This window comes from Serinus canaria, chromosome 4A, assembly GCF_022539315.1.
Source record: "Serinus canaria isolate serCan28SL12 chromosome 4A, serCan2020, whole genome shotgun sequence".
Lineage (NCBI taxonomy): Eukaryota > Metazoa > Chordata > Aves > Passeriformes > Fringillidae > Serinus > Serinus canaria.
Genome location: NC_066318.1, coordinates 11,220,255 through 11,242,011, shown reverse-complemented (window position 1 = coordinate 11,242,011; position 21,757 = coordinate 11,220,255). Strand labels below are relative to the sequence as shown.

The following is a 21,757-nucleotide window of genomic DNA, read 5'->3' as shown; positions in this document are numbered from 1 at the left end:
AAGGGAACTCCAGAACTGATACAAAGAATGTCTAGGAAGGGGGAAGAGGCAGGGAAAGCAGAGAAGCAAATCAGAAACTGAGTACTGCTGTCTGCTGGATACCACCTTCCTGACCACGGAACCTTTCTGGCTTCTGTGGGTCCCCCTATAAAGAGCAATATGGAATCACACACTTTCCCTCAAGCCATAAATCAGAGGTACATTGAATGTGAGCGCTGCACATCAGGTCTCACATTCAATGTGAGAATGAAAGAAAACATACAAGCATCAAGTTGCCAATTTTCCTGTAATAAGAGTACTTTTCATGTTATCTTTTTGGCAGAACACAGCCTAATAATACTTTATGCAACTTACAGGTATTCCTGGAAGACCTGGAAATCCTGGGTCACCTTTCTGTCCTGGTAGCAAGGATGTAATTATTTCACCTGCTTCACCCTAGAAAAAAATACAGTTGACTTTAATTAACAACACATTTTACAATTCCTTACAACCATTTTGGCTCCAAAGAGCACATACAGTGGCTCCTAAGACTCTAAGAGGCTCTGAGCTATGCTACACCCTAGCAGTAAACTTTCATATAAGTATTAGATTCTCCAAGAATAGCTCTGTTCAGGAGAGATGGAGATTCTAAATGGCTAAACTAACAACTATTAAAATATTTAATTTGTACAAAGATAGCAGCATTGATTTAAATTCCAAAAGATTAGGGGATTGAAACACAAATTCCTCACAAAAGAAACATTCCAGCTTCATGTGAAAGCAGTGGATAGGACATAACAAAAAGAGGCTCATTCAGCTTTTTCCAATGTCCCAGCTCATGAGATTAGTGCTGAGTGTGCTGTTACAACAATTATGTTTTGTGGTCCATATTGAAGTAGTTTCTTATTGATTTCAGGGAATATCTTTATTTTGAAAGTATATGTTCTGATGAGATTATCCTTTATTATCTTGAAAACAACTGCAAAAAGGAGGTAAGACAGACAATTCAGCTTTATAGTCCAAATTTTCCAGTATCAGTGTTATGCTGTCCTCTCAGGAGTTTAACAGTGTAATTCTGTAGGTGTAATTCACGTTTCCTCCTAAACAGATCTCAATCAAAACTGATGTTTTGGCCCATGCTCAATCAGTCAAAGGTAAAAAATAGAAGGTTCAACACCAGATCATGAGACTAGATTAGGAGAAAAGGCCATCTATGTAATATGTAGAGCACAAAAAACCATTTTCAAAAGAACAAAAGATGTTGTACTATTCTTGTCACTGGCTATTTTAGGTCACTATCGTTTAGGCTTTAGGAGTGTTTTGAGTATGCACAGAGAGACTAACAGTGCATTTGGGTGTTTGTAGAAATGTTGTTAACTTGATGTCTCAACATTGACCCTTGACAGTCCCAAGGAAACACTCTGCTGCTTCTCGAGCTACTGACCCAAAGGAAGCTACTGCAGAATTTCCAGTTAGCTGCACTGGAGTGGCCTGGAAACACCAAGAATGCCACTCCAGGTTCCAGTGGGTGCACACAGTCTTGCAAGAAACAAGCAGGTTACTCATGGCAGATCCCACTGCACACCCATGTCTGGTAAGTACCTGGATGTGAGAGTACAGCACACTCACCTTCATACCCGGCAGCCCAGGGGGTCCCTTTGTTTAAAAGAAACAACAAAAAAAAATAAGATCAATAGAAATAAATCACTGATATGTGGTTTGCAAACCACTAATCAGATCTACACCATGAGACAAATATTAAAGACAGAAACGTATAACAATATATGGAACAGGGAAAAATAAAGTTTTAATGAACTTCAGAATCAAATGGAAAAATTAGAGGAGGACTTTCACAGTGAATGTTGAGCATTAGAAGGATTACATTTTTCCTTTCTTAGCAATTTGTTTCTATGTTGCCTCCTATTATCCATCCTGTTTACTACATCTGTTTGTACTTTAGTTCTGATAGTCACTTCACTGTATCTTTGTGTTTTATACTGAAAATACCCTACCCTGTCTCTTTTTTCTGACCTTTTAATCACCAGTAATACTCTTCAGATATACAAGATCTTCCTTCTCTGACACATATGTATGTATTTGTATTTTTCTGCAGGTGGTAAAGCATCTCAGCATGTAAGAATTCAAAGGGATTTTTAAGCCTTAGAGCATGCAGCAGGAAAACTCACTTTCATGGGACATTTAAAATGCTCTGATTAAATATTTTTTAAAATCCTATTTATTAAAAGAAAAACTGCAAAAAGAGGTTGAAATTTTCTTATTTTTCACAGTACAAGTCTTTCAGAGGATTACAAGATTGGGAAATCTTTCACTTACAGGAGGCCCTTGTAAACCAGGAAAACCTGGACTGCCTGGGAATCCACGCTCTCCCTTAGGGATGAAGAAAATTATTAGCCAACACCAAACCAAAACATAACAAAACCAGATAAACAAATTTTGATTCAAAAGTCTAGTTTGTTAGCTTATGACTACAGAATAGAAAATTGTATTGGAACAAGACAGAATAATCACTTAGTTAATTCACACAACTGATGGAAACAAATTTCCACAGTCAGGTGTTTCGGCATACTTCCAGGCAAAGTACTACATGACAGAGATTGAAAATTAACAGAATGCTACAGAAAATCAACTTCTCCTCTGGGAAAATCCCAACATGAAGCTAAGTAGCTCATCAGAATGAAATTACTCCCTCCAACATAGACACTGTATCAGTATTTTTAATATAATATTAAAAAATAATAATTAAAAAGTCTCACTGTAAAGTAATGAGTTTTTCTTTGTAGCAGAAGTTTACTACAATGATGAGACACAGCATCTGACAATTATCAGACACCTCTCAGCTGCAACTTATACAAATAAGAATTAGAACATGGAGTTCTAACAATGGCTGCAGAGCACACAGTGTTGTGTCTTGGTGCTGGCAATTGCTGGCAAAGCTTGTGCCTTAAGTATCAGGCCATGACCCCTTCTCTCAATGAATTATCTTGGAATTACCTTCACAACTCAGTAACAGCAAGTACTGTTGCACACAACAGACTAAACCCATTGGGTACAGCCCAAGAGCTTTTTACTTCATTTTTGTTACATTAAGATTTTTTAAGGAATTCCACCTTTGTTCCATTGCATCCTGGGATACCCTGAGGTCCTGGTGGCCCATCTTGTCCTGGCAATCCCTTGACAGTAGAAAAGGGAAAGAAGAGTTAGAGTGCAGGATGCTCTTCTGGGCTTGAAAGGGAACGGATTTCTATCTACACAACCCAATGCTACTCACAGGAAGTCCTGGTGTTCCTGGAAAGCCGGGAAGCCCTGGCGGTCCCTAGACGGAAATTAACCATGTGTTTGAAATAGTACAGTATGAATGGGTGCAAAAGGATTTACCAAGATTTCACTAAATATAATTTATTTGTGCAGATGTAAGTAAAGACAGACAAACACCTGAATCACCTCTACAAAATAATTAAAAAAAAGAATGCCATGCTGACATGGCATTCAAAGTTCTTATCAATCTTTCAGGGAAACAGCCACAAAAACATGGAAAAGATAATGCAGAACTACTAAAGTAATAGATTATAGATATGAAGAGAAAATAAATAAACACTCAGGGTGTGTAAAATGGATGTAGCCTAATGAAGTCAGATGTACCAATTATTACCAGCTAAGGTATCCGACAGAAAAAGCAAAGGTACAAAATCTAAAGGACTTCCAGACAAGTCCACCGCTCCTCTATGGACCACAGACACACTGTATGGACCACAGACACACTGCCTCTACTTCAGAATACACTGAAACAAAAGTACTGGCACTTGCTTAGGTTCTGTATTGCAAAATAAATCAAATGAGTATTGGGGCTGCTGTCCCTAAACAGCTCATGAAATACAAACAATATCTAAGATAGTATTGCTCATGCAATCTTGTATTAATTACAAAAAGCAGTACAATATCTTCTGGTGCGTAGATTACTCTTCAGATTTAAGTCAATTTTTTTTCTTGTCAATCACCACTTCTGTTAGGACCCACCCAATGCCTGTTGGTCTTTATCATTATTCCAACATATCACCCTAACACTGCATCAATACTTACTCTGATTCCTTTGGGTCCAATAGGCCCTGGAAGACCATCGTCACCCTAAAAACAACAACAGAAACAAAAAAGACCCCACACTCAAGCTGCAGTTTGTATTTCTATCAAATTCATCGGTAAGCCTTAACTTTCTCCTACATGGTCACAGTAAGTGGGCTAAAAGTTACAGCAGTTGTCACTTCCTGAGTTAAACGACTCAAAATTATTTTAACTTAAAGTATTTGTTCCAGCTGATTAACCATGCCTTAGAGGAAAGATTTCCTAAAGGCCACTGTGCTGCCAGGTCCCTAACAACCTCAGGGTCAGCCCTGCCATGGAGCATCCTCCAGCGGCCCCTTGTGGGCAGAGCCGGGCAGCCACGATTCAACACGGGTCAGACAGTACCAGTGTTAGTTTGCATCATGATCGTCACAGAATCACAATGCAGAACTTTGCATCAAAATCTTAAGAAAATGCGTTTATAGAATAAAATTGTAGCAAGAATTTCTAGTCCAAGACCTCTGGGCTGTTTTGCTCTTGTTATATCAAGTTAATATTCTCTTTCAGTGTAGACATCCTCTATTTTTTTCTTATCACCCGCCTATTTTCTCCTTTGCTTCTTTTTTATGTGCTTCTGTTAGGTTTATACTGTGAGCATTTATAAAAGAAATGGTAGGTCCTAGCTATCCTTATGTATATTAAAGGTAGATATATTTAGAGAAATTTTACTGCTGAATTAAACCATCTGAGTGTAAGGATGCAATTCAGTAGCAACTAGAAGTAAATGGAACCCCTCCAGGGAAAGCCAGGAGCCTTCTTCATCTCCCTGCACATGGGTTCAATGAGGCCCTCATTTGCATCACCCCACCCAAACCCAGCCCAGGAATCTCATCCCAGGAATGCCACCAGGTGCAAACAACAGTTTACCTACATGGTGGGAGCCCCCAGGGCAGCTGAGAGCAAAACTCTACTCTTATCAGTAAACTCAGCTAAGCCAGGATCTCCTAAGTGCAAGGACTAACAAAGCTTCATCACAGCACCTTGCCAAACCTGCTCTTTGACCCTCATGGGCAGCACCTAGTGAAAGGCAGTGCTGGCAAGCCCCTGTGTAGGTGAAGAACAGCATAGGAAACTCAGAACAATCTTTTTCCACTGGCTGACTATTCAAACTAATCAACCAAAAAACCTGTTATATCCCAACAGCTGAAGATTGTACCTATTAAACCAATGATAATCAGGAGTTCTGGAGTTGCTTAGGATCAGCACTACAATTAAGTTAACACTGCCCAGCACCTTCACACCATTCAAGTGAATTGCGACTTACCTTTGAGCCTCTTGGACCAGGTGGTCCTTCTGGTCCTGGAAATCCAGGCAAACCTGGCTGTCCTTCCAAGCCTGGGAATCCTCTTTCACCCTACGAAAAGAATGGGTGGTGGTGGAGGTGAAATATGACAGAAACAAAATATACAACAGAAAAATTTAGAACATACATTATCTGTCTGCTTTTCTGTAGGAAGTCATCACACTGACAAACTAACAGCGACTAAACATCTCACCTGCTTAACTAAAGAAATTCCTGAACACAGACAGATTTACCTTTAATTACAGCATTCAAACTGATTTCATAGGTTTATAAGCTTTCATACGGTGCTCTCCCCTGCAAATGTAAGACAAGTACTTCTGCAGGCTGTACAGCTGGTCTGCTCCTCATCTGAAAAGTGACACTCTGGAGGAGTGTTACTACCTAAAGGGTTAGTGTGTCCCTGAGGGACAGAAAATGAGGAATTCGGGAGTGCCAGATAAAGAAAACATTAGGCAAAACCAGATTTTGGAGCAAGCTCTGGCACGAACTGTGTTTGCACACTCAACACACCAGTGTACAAGAGGCATGTCAGATGTGTGAGGGGTGAGCCAGGCTAGAGTGCCTCCTAATCTCAACCTGGTCACTCTTCTTCACATTTTTGTTACAGCAAGTAGCACCTACAAATGGTTGCTAGAACAGACTTTTAGCAGAGGGTTGGCCTTGTGTGTCATCTGAGGCTAAAGAACCGTTCTCTAAAATGCAGCTATGCCAAGGTCTCCACTCCAAACAGTCATGGAATGGGGAAGCCAAGGCCTTCAAAGAAAGAGAAACATCAAGTCTAACAGCTAAGAGGAATAGAAGAGGCAACAACAGATGCCAGTGAACTGCAGTATTGAAACTGAAATGAGTATTTCCCAAGCCCACTTTGAGAGTGAGCAGCAAAAATGAGAGCCTTGCATGAGGAAACTGTTGCCAGGGCAACTCCTGTGCAGTTTGCCAGCAAATTACCCCCAAAAGCAAACAGATTATTTGAAGGACTATGACTGGGGGCAGCTGAGGGAGTACATCAGACACGTCCTAAGGGAACTTACATAAAAGTTAAAGTAATTACAATGGAAATAGCTATACTATAATCCCTATTTTTGATTAAAAAATTGGTTAAAGAAATCTGAGCAAATTTTGTGGGAAGAGAAACTATGCTGATCCAGTTCTCTTTGAGGGTTTTTTTTTTAAACTGTCTTCTACTTAAACAGCCTATAGATGATTCCATAAATGACAACCGTTTTCAGATGTTGCTTCTGCCTCCAGATTTTTCCTACTGCTTGAACCATACAGATTTTTATGAAGATTTGGATGCTACAAATTTGGCAGGAAAAACTGCCTGCTCACTGCAGGAACATACTGAAATGGAAAAGAAATTTAACAAGTCTTCCACATAAAGTCAGTGCCAAAAAAGACATTATATTGTTGGGGATAGAATACAATTGAAGTCCCTCGTTAGTGTGCAATAAATTTTCTTATAAATTCAAAAGCTCACTAGCCAATTCTGCTTACACAGAACTGAGGAAGGTTGGATACTTCTTGTTTCAGACTGGAAGCTACTAAACTAAAACATAAATAGCAAAGGTCCAGGTCAACTCAGATCTCCTCTTCCAATCCTGAAAATACAGGATCGTTTCCATAGCAAAATAAAGTTGCCCCAGCTATAAACCATCATTTGCTTGGGGAATGGGCAAGGAGTCAGATTTTCATCTTAACTACCCTCAATTAGCTACACCAATATGACAAAACCATCAGCTCACAAGCTTGAACATGACTGTTGCTTGGGGCACAGAAAGAAAAAAATATAGTTTTTTAGTGGGAAACACCCTAAAATTATGCTTTGCTGCAGCAAGATATAGCCAATTAAACAGGGATACAAAAAATTTGGCAGAGTTCCACGTACTCTAATAATAGGACACAAGCAGGGATACATGCAGTTTTAATGCATGGAAAAGTAATTCACATTTCTAGAATTTGTTCTCCAAAATCCAGATTTATAAATAAATATAAAATATAAATAAATTGACAGTATGGGGAGAAAAACCAAAAATTCCCCAAAAACCAGAAAAGCAGTAGTTAGAGAGCCCATTCTAATGTCTAAATACATTCAAGAACATGGCTGTAACATTTGATAAGAGTGGCACATACTTGCTCTTCCTGCCCTTGTTACCAAAATAGTGAACTTTAAAAAGAGTCCAAAACCACGTAACTATGGGTGGCTGCTTAAAACTAAATTAATGTACAAATGTCCATAGTAAGATTAAGATACACAGCATGGAAGAAGTGATGCCACAGCCACCCATATTGTTCTCCACCTTTATAAATACCAGGGTGATAGTAATGGCTGCCTCACATTACAATGCTAGCCAAAAAATTCTTCCTCAAGTCCAAGAGCACTAATTCAACATGTCCAAAACTATAGTATTTAATCAAGACAAACAGAGAAATCCCCTCTGACAGGATTGGCATTCTTCAAAACATATCACTCCTGGTTCAGACGTCACTGCAGAAAGAAGTACTGGATTTGGAAACTTAGATCAAATGCAAGTGATACACAGTGAGGGATCCAGCCAATCATCTTAGGACTGCCCTTGACATCTTGTAGCAGTACAAGAATTTAGAAATATTCAAACAACAATTCAAAACCTAAGCAAACCAAAGCAAAGAGTTTATAAGATACAGCACTAAAGAATTTCAGTGACAGATCTTGGGGCTCCCCAGAGCTGAACTGCTGAATCCAGCAATGCATCAAATACTGAGGGCTTTGTAATTATAGGGCAACTAACAATAAGGTGTGTACACATTTGCTCAAACAAGTTCCACTAGCAACACATCATACCTAGGAAACATGGGCTTTGTTTTTCATCCTTCCTTTACACAAGGTACATGATGGTCTGCAAGCTTCAGAGGGACCCTCTGAAGCATGTCAGAGTGTTTTAAAAACCCTCTGACATGCTTCAGGATTATGCTGTGTTTACCTTGGCTGCAGTGGAAATGAATCACAGTTCCCTAATTTCATATCCATTCTAAGGACAGATTGCATTAGATCCACATTAACCAGACAACACCTACTTGCTCAGTGAATTCACAAAAAAGCTGTGACAAGTGCCAAAAAAAAAAAAAAAGCCAACTTAGAATTACAGAAAGGTTCTTCAAAATTGTCTGCAAAGTTACCTGCAGTAACTGCACTAGGCACAGAAATCTGATCTTTAAGTGACTTCAAACTGAACCTGAAATAACTTGTGACTAGTTAGGATGCATTTGGTTTGGGCACCTGCATCTGAGATCCTCTAGGAACATGAACCAGGTTCATGTTTGGCTAACCAAATCTAACTTGGAAATCTTGCCACCAAGGGAATTCCATTCTTCACTAGGTATGTAAATAGGGAATGTACTAAATGAACTAAAGGCAAGTAAATGCCAAGGAATGACCTCATCTGTCTGGAGCTATGTGGATGGCAGGTGTGGCATTGAGCATTACCTTAAATTTTGGACAGTTGCCTTGTTTAACCTGAGCCAACAGTAAAATTCTGCACCAGCACAATTATAGTGCCAGTGTTTTGAATTACTTTTGTTCATTTAAGGTTACATTTGTTTATGCAAGTCAAAAACCACCCCTGAAATGTTTCAGTAATTAATCTAGAGCACTGAAACCCTCCTAGAACCTTGCTAAAATAGGGTAAGTAGTTTGATAAGATATGCTTCTCAAACTCTTATCAGTTCACATCTTCAAGACAACTCCATAGTACCTCAAGCAAACTGTTTACAAGACTAAGAGTGGAAGCATTTTGAGCAGTCTCTGCCCCTTGCACTATCACAACCCATTCATTCCCTGTGACAACAGCAGCTACATGGGAACTATTTAAAGACAATTTACTCCCAGCCAGGCTCAATCCCACTGGAGAAAGAACCCAGTACTTGCTGGGTTCACAGTACTGAGCTGGTTATCTACAGTGCTTTGTACCTAAAAGAAATGCTGGGCACCTGCTGTTTCCTCCAAGAAAAAACTTGTAAAACAATAAGAAATAATGTTGAAAAACTTGAAGTACTGTACAGATATACTGAGAACAGGCAGTGAGACTGAAAGTCAAAGCTGCAAGGAAGAAGGAAAGCTCTAATATGTCAACATGCATCTCTTGGCCTGAGGCATCTGGGCAGACCAAAACAGCTTGCTGCACCTGAATGAGGCACAGAGATGCTTTTTGCAGTGGGGATGGTTTTTACTCTGCTTGATCCAAGAATGTATGTTTAGCCTTTAACTAGCTGCTTACTTGGGTGGCAGCTAAATGTGTTGGGAAAGCTGTATCTGAATTTTGTCACTGCCATGGTGCAGCTCATATCTAGACAGTGACAGCAACCATCATCTTGGCTTACAGCTGTACAAATTAAGAGGTGAAAAGCAGTACAGGTTCAGAACACGTTAGTGAGCATCAACTACTAATCAACTGACAGTGGAAGAAAAGAGAGAAAACAATTTTACAATCCTACTGAAGCATTACTAGCACAGTCATTATGCTACATTCCACACCTTAGCCTGTCAACACTAGCTAGTTAGTACAGGCAGGCCTTGGCTGTAAATAGGAATTCTTTCTATTTTACTAGAATTTGTCTCTTCTAGTTTTTTTGTTGGTTTTTTTTTTCCAAATAGTCAGATAGATGGAAAAAATCTGTGCATTAATTCCCCATTCTTGAGAAAATAATGATATGAAAATCTTACACTGTGAGATAGACCAATAAGTCTGACTCAATATCTGACTGTTAATACAGCTCTGCTCTTTGATTCATGCCCACACTACCATCAAAGGAAAAAGATGTGAGCAAGAAGCAAAGAACTATCACCCATAAGCTTCAGTTATCTGAAGCTGGCATATGGTTCAGTGGTTTGTGTGCTGGTCTGACAGTTAAAAAAGATAAAAAGAAGAATATTTACCTTTTCACCTTTTACTCCACTGCAATCACATTTGGATAAAGATGTACATCCATGGCAAGCCTTGAAAACATAAGCGGAAAAAATTTGTTTTAATTGGCATAAGACTAGATGAAGTATTCAATATTATCACTAAAAGTCAAAAATATTGTCTAAAAAGTAAACCTACGAAGTTTGTCCTCCAGCCATTACATAAGTGCTCAAAACAGACACATTTAACTGAAAGTTCAATCACATTTAATAATACCTATGTTTGTATTTTACAGTTCATTTTAGACTTCTAAACTTATGCTTAAGCAGTACAATGCAACACTTCTAGCCAAAAGCACCTGCACTTTATAACAGGCTCTTCAGCACATCTCCAGCTGAGGAGAGCCCAGTTATGCTTCCCACCAGTAGATGTCAGGTTTTGCACAAGAGTTTAAACCAAGCCTGAGGGTTATGAGCACATCTGTGATAGTTATTAGACAAATACTTACTATGTGATTAATTTTTCCCCCCATAGCTCAGTTACTCAGAAAACACATTTAAAAACCTCTAGATTTCATGTAGCTGCATTCTCACACCAGTGCAAAACTTGACAAACCAACTCCAACAGTCTCTAGCATAAGGTGACACTCAGGTGGATTTCAAGGGGTTCACAGGAGAGGGATATACAAGTTTGGTTCACAGAGAAGATCCAAGTTAAATAACCCTCCCATACCACCTTTGCTTAGACTGTATTCTTCCACCCCCACTTTAACATGGGATATTCATTAGAGCCCTGTGTTGATCTCAGATTAACAAATGTGTTTACAGAAGTGAGATTTCTAGAGTGAACCCTTTTTTTTGGTCGAATGTTCTCACATAATATCTGTTTCAGACCTCTTCATAGTTAAAAACTATGAGCCATTTTTGGAAGATATGCTAGCTGAAACACTTCAGGGTTCAACTTATTCTGAGAACAGGCGCAGCATTGTGTTAAAAACACAGAGCTTATGCTTTAAAAGTTTGAAAAGCTGAGCATTTGGGGTCCTCCCTTTCAGTAATGGACAGAGAACATTATGTACAAAGTTTCAATCAAGCAAGAAACTAGTCAGTATGTCAGACCTGAGATCCACCCACACTTGAATTCTAGCCTTCATTACCACAGAAGCATTCAGAGACATGACCCATCCCCTACCTGGCATTAGGAATGTCCTGGCTCTTAGCCTAAACATACTACCAAGCATCAGATTGAAAAATACAGAAGTAACTTAATTCACGTGGAGCTACAAAATCTCAGAACCAATTAAAGCATCTTGCAGCAAAACACAGAGCTTTGAGATTTAAGGCCAGCAGTGGTGCTACACGACATGACCAGGGTGTCTCCCCTGATCTTCCATGTGACTTTTGTCAACAGTTTCTTGATATTATGTATATGAAAACTCACAATTCTTCATTAACAGGGATTATTGAGGGATTATTCTATTTCCTAGAATGAAATTGAATCTTTCTAGCCCAGCCTTCAAAGATAAGGCTGGACAAGCAATGTTGCCTGACCTCATGGCTGTCCGTGTTTGGAACAGGGGTTTTGGCCAGATGTCCTTCTGATGCCCCCTTCAATCCCAGTTATCCTATGAATTTGGTATCTGATCTCTTTCACTTTTAAAAATGGGTTTTAAAAAAGCAAGTTCATTGTGAACCAGTTTTTGGATTAAACTCTCTAACAAAGCTTTGTTTAAAAAGGATTAACCTTAGTTACATTCAATGGAGAGTCAGGAGTACTCACTGAATGCTTTTTGACAAATGGTTTTGGATATCCAGTTCAGATGCATTACTTGCAGGAAGGAAACATGGTCTTTCTCAGACAGCAGTGAAGGGAAACTAAAGGTCTGTAACCAGAAAACTCTTCAAATACCCACTGTAATCAAATGGTAGTAAGTTTCTGGCATAAATCCTGGGAAGATCTATTCACCCACAAGCTTATCAAGAAGTACTCCCCCAGCAGAGTCACTTATCTACCTGTACAAAAGCAGTATTTGTCAGACTGTGCTTCTCATTTGCATTAACTTTATCCGCACCAAACTAAGGTATTCTTAATTAAACAGTCTGAATCCAAAAAAACCCCTCAGAATCTATATTATCGCAAGATCATTTCATGCCACTTAGAGGTCTTACTGCTGTATAGCTTAAATCCCAAAGTAAAACATGATGGCACGGAGGGAAAAAAAAAAGCTTAATGACCTACTCTGAGTGAAAGCTTTTTTCTTGTTTAGACTTTTCAGTAATCTCAAGGCCATTTTTTTTTTTAACTTGGCAAAGCAGGCACAAAAATTGCACTACAGGAGATTGCATACTACATAACAAGTTAGTACAAGTTTGAAAACCACTCAGCAGCCACAGGCTAGAGATTTTTAATGTCACAGAATCAGTTGTGTATCTCACCTGAATGCCAAGGAAATCTAGGCTCCACACTATGCACAGGAACACTTGGAACTTCTCCTGCACATGAACAGTAAGTCATCTACACTTCAGTCACACACACAAAAAAAAAGGATGCAATGACATTCCAAAAGCAGAAAAACTTACATTAAGAGCAAGATTTAGAAGGTTACCATCAGTACCCTTAATAACCAGTTAACCATCACTAGTTCTGAAAATTACGTGATATTCTGGGTTTCCAGACATAGAAAACTGAATGACTCCAAACCTCAGGGGAACTCCAACTTACATTTGGCACATGATGTAGTTGGAAAACCAAGCAAGACTCTTGTCCTGTATTATTACCTGGCAGCCAGGAGCCTTCAGTAGCAGTTCAGTTCCTGGCTCTGGCCAGTAGAACACCTTGTCTTAGGTGATAAGTAAAAACTATTTGATATAATAGCAAGTTCTATCTTGAGCATAAGGAGCTGGTCACAATTTCCAGATCAGTCAAAATCTTTTTATTTTCAACTACACCAAGATGAAGAAGGAATCAAAGCAGCTTTTAAGAACTCAAGACAAACTGCTTAGATTTGCTCCTTACTGTGCTCCTGTTGCCTCCCTGCTCACCTGTAAAGATGAAGGCACTATCACTGCTTATTTCCTACGCTGTAACTTTTCCATAGCAAGACATAACCAAAGGCTCTAATTAATCTATTCAAGTTTAGCTAATCCTTTCACTGGATTTTCCTGACAGCTTCTATCCATTGAATCTGTGTGTAGAGAACAAGTTCTTTTCATTAGTATATAAAAGGAGGGATGGTATTGGTTTACTGGTCAAAGGATAATTCTTCCAGAACAAGCTTGGTCTTTTATGTCTTACATGGACTGAGGAAAACTGCTTTATGCCACCAACAGAATGCAGTTTTGTTTGTTTGTTGTTTTTCAGTTTGAAGAAAAAAAGTACACATTCCTACTCCTGGTTTGTTACACTCAGCTCAATGAAATGAATAGTCTAAGTCATCCTCAAAATGTGTTGTGTTTAAAAGCCTGCCTTATGCATTGGGCACATTCCCATCCTTTCTCATCAGGCCCAAAGACCTTGGTTACAAGGCAATTTCAGAATATTCCATTCCCACCCCACCTCCCAGCTGCCACTCACGAGAGTATTGTACAAAATGTTTGTAAAAACTCCCAGGAAGATGAATGCTGCTGCTGGAGAGAACTTTACAAAACTTTGAAGGTGAAAAAGAAGTGATTTACCACTACATACACACAGCTGCAGGGAAACTTAGCAGCTAATAGTGTGCACATAGGGAGGGGTTTAAGGGAGCACCCAAACCCCTACACTAGAGTACTTCAATAACGTATTAGCATTAAAACATACTGGAGTTTAAGAGTAATTTAATACTCTTTCCATAAGCAAGATTAAAGAGGGAAGCCAATCATTTCCAAAGCTTGACACTTACAAATTACCAATCAAGAGAAGGTAAGACTTCTTACAGAAGCACAGTAGGTGATTCAGTGAGAGTTCTGACATGACTCAAGTTGATTACAAATAAATTCTCAATTCAGGTATCAGACAACTGGATAAGAAAAGAGAAATAGCTTGAACAATTTATTTATTCTGACATTCTCCTTTATGTATAATTTTATCACAAATGGAGAATCTCCTGTTTGACAACTCCTTTCATTTCTAGAGGAGCAAATTGACATTACTGAATGCAGCCATGCAGTTTGTACTAACAGACTGCATGCTTTTCTTGAAAGCTCCGTTCTCATAGCAGCAGGAGGTCAGAAAAGAATCAAAATCCTGATTGTGGACAGCTGCTGATTTTAAATGCTGGTGTCACCTGTAATGCATTAAGACCCCCTCAGAGACTTAAATGATGAAGCTTCAGTGAGGTTTAACTTGCATACACTAACTTCATAAACAGATGTTGTCCCGAAGGGAACCAGACAGTTATTTGACACAACACTGTCAGCTGCCTCATCAGGTAAGGATTGTTCCCTCTAGTTGGAAAAAGATGCACAGAAATCATTGAAATAAATACTGCCCAAGTAAAGATGGCCAGAATTTTAAAACAAATTGAAAACTGCAACAGACACTGATGACAGGAACTTGACTGAACTGTAGAACAATGTGAGTGAAGAACAGAGAGTAAGCAATAAAGGCTAGACAAAAAATGTTAATACACACTCACGTCACATTGTGTAGCAACTGCTGTCTGTGTCCTGTATTTGTATTTTCCCATACTTTTTCCTAATGTCTTCCTTAGGATTTATTTGCTACATATAATGAAGCTTTTTCATTGTTTGGTTTTACTAAGCCTTCCATTCTCTGGAATAGTCAAAGGAAGAACCATCCATAAAACCCATTCAAAACCAATTCATCTCTGAGGGCTTCCATACAGCACAGTCTGTCTCCCCTAACAGCCCTTGAACCTGAGACTTGTAACTCATGTTTTTCACAGATAAAAGTAACAGAAGCACTTCTGCTGTAGGTAGTGGAAGGACTCATAACAACATCAGCCTTGCAGGTCTGACTGCATAGCCACTCAGGCAAAGAATTGCTGTGATTCAAAGATACAGTCTCAAATTGAGAAAGGACACACAGTAACTTTTTATTTTTCTTTCCTTCCAAGCGTTTTTAAAAGTTGGTAGACCACTTGCTCGTATTACTTTTAGATTATCAAGCACCTCAGGTTTCTCCCTTCTGTATTTACGAGCAACATGTGACCAGATACTCTTCTTAGCAAGTTAATCAGGTAATGAAGTTAGCATAGTACTAACCAGAAAGCTGAATGAAACATGGAGCTTTACATTGAGATAAAATCATATCAAATCACAAAGCAGTGGCAGAAGAACTGCAGGTACATCAAACCCTTCAAGTTCTAGCACAGCATGCACCAGCCCTGCCAGGTTTTTGCTGCCAAAGAGAAGGGCAAGAGGGGTTAGAAACAATGGAAGTGTTAATTAATCCATAGTTTTGAAGTCTTCTAGTCCAGAAAACAATGAAATAGGACTTCCAATTCACCAAGTCTAACTCTAGACCACATATTTGGTAAAATAAACTTTTATCTTGGAATTCCTACAGAATCTAAATTAACTCAAATACACACAACTTTACTGCTGAGAAGCAGTTTAACAGTGTTTTGTAATGAAAGCTCACTGTGGAAATTGCAGATTTTCAAGCTGCTGTTGTTCATGATTTAGGGGTGGCAGATGAGAATTTTCACAGCAGGGGCTGCAATTACCTGTTAGACATCTGTGAAAGATACTAGAATAAAGCTTATACACAGTGAGCAAATGCTTAATGCTACTAACATCACGCTCTGCATTCAAACACAACAGCTTACCAGTTGTCAGCATCAGTTCAGCTTCAGGAAAAAAAGGAGCATAAATACTGAGTACTTCTATCAATTATAAAGACTGACTGTTGTTAGAAATTCACTCTGATCAAAATCAGCAAATTCAACATACAGCAAAGCATCAGTTACAAATGCCTTTGCTCTGGAGGATGGCTTAAGTAAATCTTCCTGCTGTAACCACACTAAAAGTTATTCAGACTTTTATTTATAATGCAAATAAATTCAGCCTGTCAGTTCCAAACAGACAAAGATTGAGCTTTATTTTGGTGGTGGTCCTGAAGAGTATCCTCATATTCATTAGCTTGCCAAGATTTGTGTAACAAAACACCTGAGCAGTGTGTTTTCTAGCTAAGGATTTACTACTTATCTAAGTCAAAGATTTATCTTCAGCAAGTTGATTTTCCCTTCACTTGCCTGGACAGAAATATAACCAACAAACAAAAGGTTCTATGGGGATTTGACAAGCAGAGTTAAAGCAGCTATTGTGAGTTCTAACTGTGATTTCACATCCATGCTCTTTAGGCTTAAGCAGGAGTACAAATTTGCAGATAATTTATTACTCATAAATCTGTGGGAAGTCAGCTATGACAGCAAAGCCATCACAGGTCTCTAATCCAAATGACCATTGTTTTCTCACTTGAGTGGTGTATTTATGAGCAATAATATTGCTAAAGCAGAATCTGAATTAGAAGCCTTTTACATGCCCTTCTAGGGAATTGTTTCCCTCAATCTACCCAAAGATTTGGAAAGAATAAATATCATGGTCTAAAATATAAGAGTCAGAATATGTCTGCAAAAGTTCTTGGCCATTTCTTTTTTTGAACTAAGGGAACTTCTGGCATGCAATTTCATCTGTTGCACCTCGAGGCACTATTTTTCTTTGAAATCTGTACAATATAAGACCTGTTCAGACTGGCAGAGGAAACTTTTTAGTTGTAGTAGCTACAGTTCTGGCTACAGTGAATGAGAACACAAAAAGCAGGTTAAAAACCATTCTCAAGCAACTGATGGATAAACAACCCTTCTTTTTCCTCTGAAGGGGTGGCACTATGTGCTTGTTTAGATACGTGAATAGCTACTAATAATAGCAACATGGAACAACTGTAAGAGATCTGGTAAGTCTAGGTAATCATCCCAAATGAATGGTCTGATTAAATGAAAAGCTTAAAATTTAATAAATTCTCTTAGAATACAGTTACTACAAATTGGTTGGAATTAGGGTGTACTTAGAAAAACCCTAAAGTTATCAGCAAGAAAAGCTTGGCATAACTACCTTCAGAATATGCAAAAATCAAAACACGTTTGTCTGTGTTAAAAATATTATAGGAAATGGACAGCAGCTCTTACCTAAAGAGGATTGAACTTTTCTGCCTGTACCTTGTACTAAAACAATATGGAATTTATTGCTTTAAACTGAACTAATTATGGTTCTTTAACATATAGTTTTTCATAGAGTATCTTCCACAGAATCTTCTAGTTAAAATAATGGCAATACTTGCAGCAACAGATCTTCCCATAGACCAGTCTAACTACAGGCAACTTTTGGAGTCAAGGACTTTTTACTGAATGAACACCTCAAAACTTGTACAACTTTGATTAATCCCCAAACTGCAACTATTCACCCATTCGGAATGGGAGGTATCACAACCTGACAAGTTCTCTGTATCTGACTCCTGAACCAGAACAGAGGACAGAAAGTAGAAGAGCCCAGCTGGGCATCTAACTCTCCCAAAATCCCAGACTTTATGCCCTTTCTCAGTACTTGGTTTTAAGAGGGTTAAGGCTGACAACTCTTCAAGACATGAAGAAACATTCGGCAGAAACTTTAAGTACAGAGTTGAAGGAACAGTTAGCCCTTAAAACTCACAGTAGCTCACTCCTACTTTCTACACAGCCTTCCATCTTCAAAATGGTTGTTGCCCTCTGCTTCAAGGGACACTGCCAGCCTTGCACTCAAGTGTAGATGAAGAAAAGGACATGGACAGTTCTCATCACTTCTGAAAGCCATAAGGTTTCTGCAGTCTGTTAGTCTTACAACAAAATACGCTGCACCCTTGAGAATGGGCTTCAGTGCAGTGTATTTTACTGGATGAGACACACATAAAGTAAAATAATCAGATCAAGTTCTGCTGCCCTTCTTGTAAGCATTTCAAAGCTACAGTTGAAGAGACCTGAGAAGCCAAGTACTTCTGGCCTAATGAACACAGTTTCCTAAACAGCTCTACATCAGGCTGTATGAATTGGTAAAAATTTCCTTTAACAGCACCTTAGAAGTACTATCTTTATGCTGCCATCCAGAGGCAGCACCTTACAAAGCATCTATGTTTAGATTTGGCAAGTACACCTCCTGGTAAACAGTGCAAGCTAAGAGCACTAAACCAGAATGTAAACTACCAGGTGGCCTTCTCAACCCACTCCATCTCCACATTAATGAACTGAGAGATGCCAAACACCACATTAATTTCCTTCAGCAAGCACTGCAGCTGCATGAACCTCTAAATACACAGCATATCTAGAGAAACATGCTGAACAAAGTAACTCTGGTTGGCTTTGCAGTTTGGGAATGCATAAATTTCATACCACCTCTGCAGGCAGTTTAAACCTCACTACTGCTCATTTCAGTTCTAGATGCTGAACACTGAATGCAAGCCATCTTCTAACTTTTATATAGACCATAAGTGAACCCCTAAAAAAGTACTTAGCAAATTAGAGGAATGGTTAGTTTTAAGCATGCCTCCATCTCAAGCCTGCACAGCTACACATCTCTGCAACTCACACCATCCCTGAGACACCCACATGGAGCACCTGGCAGTCAGTCAGTGGCAGGATACAGTAAGCCACTTGACTTTCCAGGAAGTCTCAGTTTTACTTTTATTTTACACACAAGTCTCTAATCACCAGCCTCTTGGGGCTTTCTGATTTTTTCCAGCTGCAAATAAGAAGTGCCATATGGTACTCATTACAGGTTAAGATTTAGTAGTCATTTAGGACCTTCCCCTTGTGACAGGTGTTAGATGTTGCCACTTTCTATAACCATGTCCAAATGTAACACAAACCTAGACCAAACGGTCAGTTAGGCTTCTAAGTCTCAGATGTGCTTGCAAGCCAAGTATTACACTCTCATAGCACCAGTCATTCTGGCACTCTGTTTTTATTCCCTTCCCAGTTAAAGAAATGGAATAAAGACACAGATATTCCCTGGAAAATGTCCTGTTCCTCACCCTCGTCCATATAACATGCACTAGAAGAAACTTCAGTTCCAGAGTCCTGTTAATAGAGGTCAGACATTTGTCATTGACAACTGCACTTTCAAGTGTCAAGAGCATGAAGCAGACCACACAAGAACAGAAACCCACTTCTCCTTGGAGAAAGGAGAAGCAAAATTGAATAGCATTTCAGATTAATCCAACTCCATTCTGGTCTATTTTGAAACTACTGAGAGCACTAAATTAATACCAAAGATTAGGCAAATATACATGTTAAAAAGAATAGAGGCTGTGCAGAGTGATATTGCACTGAGATGTTATCTGAAGAAGTCCACACCCTCTTAACTGCCAGAACAAGACCTAACTCACTTTAAGGCTTGGTGGGTGTCTGGGGGATTTTTTTTATTTGTGGTGGAGGGGATTATCAGCTCTATTCTCCTTCAGTTCTTGGACCAAGTATCATAGCTTCAAGGTTCTTCTAGTTTGAGCTGTTTTATCATTTGTTTATGCCTGTGGCAGCAGCACACTCTGTGTGTGCACTTTAACAGCTAAAGAGAGCACTACAGGCAGCACTATCTCTGTGCTGCTCAATGCTCACAAGGAGGTACTCTCCAGCCTCAGGTAATCAAAGCTGAAAAAGTAAGTGGCACTGAAGAGGGCCTAGTTAAACAAGGAAGCAATGGAGACCAAACAATTCTCCTAACCCTGTAAGTCAGAGGCACTTGTCAAAGAATGGAACACTGGTATCTGATGAGATGGGAGACCCTTTTATCCACATGGGTTCAGAAATCCCTAAAGCTGATGAAAGTTGAATATTTAGTGAAAGGTCTCAGATACCTGTTCAGGAAATCATATGTTGAACTTCAGCAGATATGGAGTACCCTCAGTGTCAGCCTCTCAGGTTCATTCACTTAAGCACTGGTTATGTGCTACAGCAGTATCTCAGGGCTCTTTAGAGCACCTGCCACTTCAAGTGAGGAACTTCTGTGCAAAATGCACCTTCCTATGAAAGAGCAAATGGAGAATCACAACAGTAATTTCCTAGACTATCTTCCAGGGAAAAAAAAAACCAGAAGGGGGCCTGAATGTATTTTACTGCCTTTAAAATGCTGTAAGAAAGCCCCAGGCTAGTGCTAGTAGAACATGCTATCTAGCACATGCAGATCTTGGAATTTGATGCCCAACCTTGATTAGAAGAAAAAGATTCCACTCCCTTAACCAGAGAAATTACATCTAGAGGCTATAAATTACATTATCCTAAAGAATCATTAAATTTGGATTGCACTGATCATCACTAAACAGAAAGCAAGCCTCAGGAATTAAGTCACACTTCTCAGAGACTTGCTACATTAAAAAAATTGAACCCATGCAAGAAAGCAGTTGAAAGGGCCATAGCTTAGATCTTTAAATAAAAAATTAAAAAGCCAACAAAATTTTTAAAGTATTAACATTGTATCAGTTACAGACAGGCAAAAGAAATCTGATCAGCGCTAGAGAAAGGGGGTACAGAGGGACAGGAAAGACACTTTATATTTTTGTTTCAAAGAGAAACAAAAGGGGAGGGAGGAAATCTTCAGTAGCAGCACAGAACTTCTCCTTAGTTCAATACTGTAAATTTATGTCATTGCTTTTGTCAGCAATTGATTTTATTCCCAGCCACATTCTGAAGGTTTCCCAGTAGCAAGTTGACAATATGCAACCTAAAGTTTCTCCTTGCAGTGATTCTCTGACAGGGTCCAAGGATGTCAGTGAGCCGTCTTCCTTAAAACATCACACTAAAATGCTGTCAGTTTAAAAAAGGGTGGGTGTGGGGGCAGGTAGGCAAGGAGAGAGCACATATGGTTCCAGCACCCCAGTAGAGTAATTCAAGTGAGGAGATCCATTCATAAGAAATGGCCCTCAGGTATCATTAAAACTTGAGATGCAGTTCAGTCTGAAGCTTGGCAGGAGTAAGAAACAGCCCCTGGCATTTGTACTCATTCCAAAACAAAGTCACTTTCTCTAAGGGAAAGTATTCCCTCAGGCACCCCATTTTAGTGAGTATACCAACTTCCACAAGTGTTATTTGGAGCCGAACATATGCAAAGAAAATAACTTGCTTCAAGTTTGTGATCGATGCTCTACATCCTGCAGTAATCAGTAAATTAACTGCAAATATTGAATTCGGAGCTTTCCCATTAAGTTTTAACGTTATTCCTACAGCTAGCAAGGTTTGGAATAAAAGATAGTGTTTCAACGTCCTTTTAGACTGCAACAGTTTGAACAATAAACAGAAATTCCAAGTCAGCTCTACTTTGAGTGAGAGGTCACCAAATCTAGACTACAGAACAGAAGGACTGTGCTTCCAGCCCACAGTAAATTAGCTATTATTATCCAGCTACAATATTATTATTATTATTATTATCCAGCTACAATAAATTAGCTTGGAACATCACCACATTTTAATTTTGTTATCTGCATCTAAGTAAAA

At 39.1% G+C, this 21,757-nt stretch overlaps 1 protein-coding gene across 5 annotated transcripts in view; it reads right to left on the bottom strand.

The window, feature by feature from the left end:
- The window catches only part of COL4A5 (collagen type IV alpha 5 chain), a 74,047-nt gene that overhangs the window by 42,254 nt on the left and 10,036 nt on the right, over nt 1–21,757 (bottom strand). For all 5 annotated transcript variants that reach the window (XM_050974444.1, XM_050974441.1, XM_050974442.1 and 2 more), the window contains exons 2-9: nt 10,332–10,391; nt 5,381–5,470; nt 4,078–4,122; nt 3,269–3,313; nt 3,108–3,170; nt 2,314–2,367; nt 1,609–1,635; nt 355–435 (exon numbers count right to left, since the gene is read on the bottom strand). In XM_050974444.1, the coding sequence (XP_050830401.1) occupies nt 355–435; nt 1,609–1,635; nt 2,314–2,367; nt 3,108–3,170; nt 3,269–3,313; nt 4,078–4,122; nt 5,381–5,470; nt 10,332–10,391 (465 nt within the window). The remainder of the gene's footprint in view (nt 1–354; nt 436–1,608; nt 1,636–2,313; nt 2,368–3,107; nt 3,171–3,268; nt 3,314–4,077; nt 4,123–5,380; nt 5,471–10,331; nt 10,392–21,757) is intronic.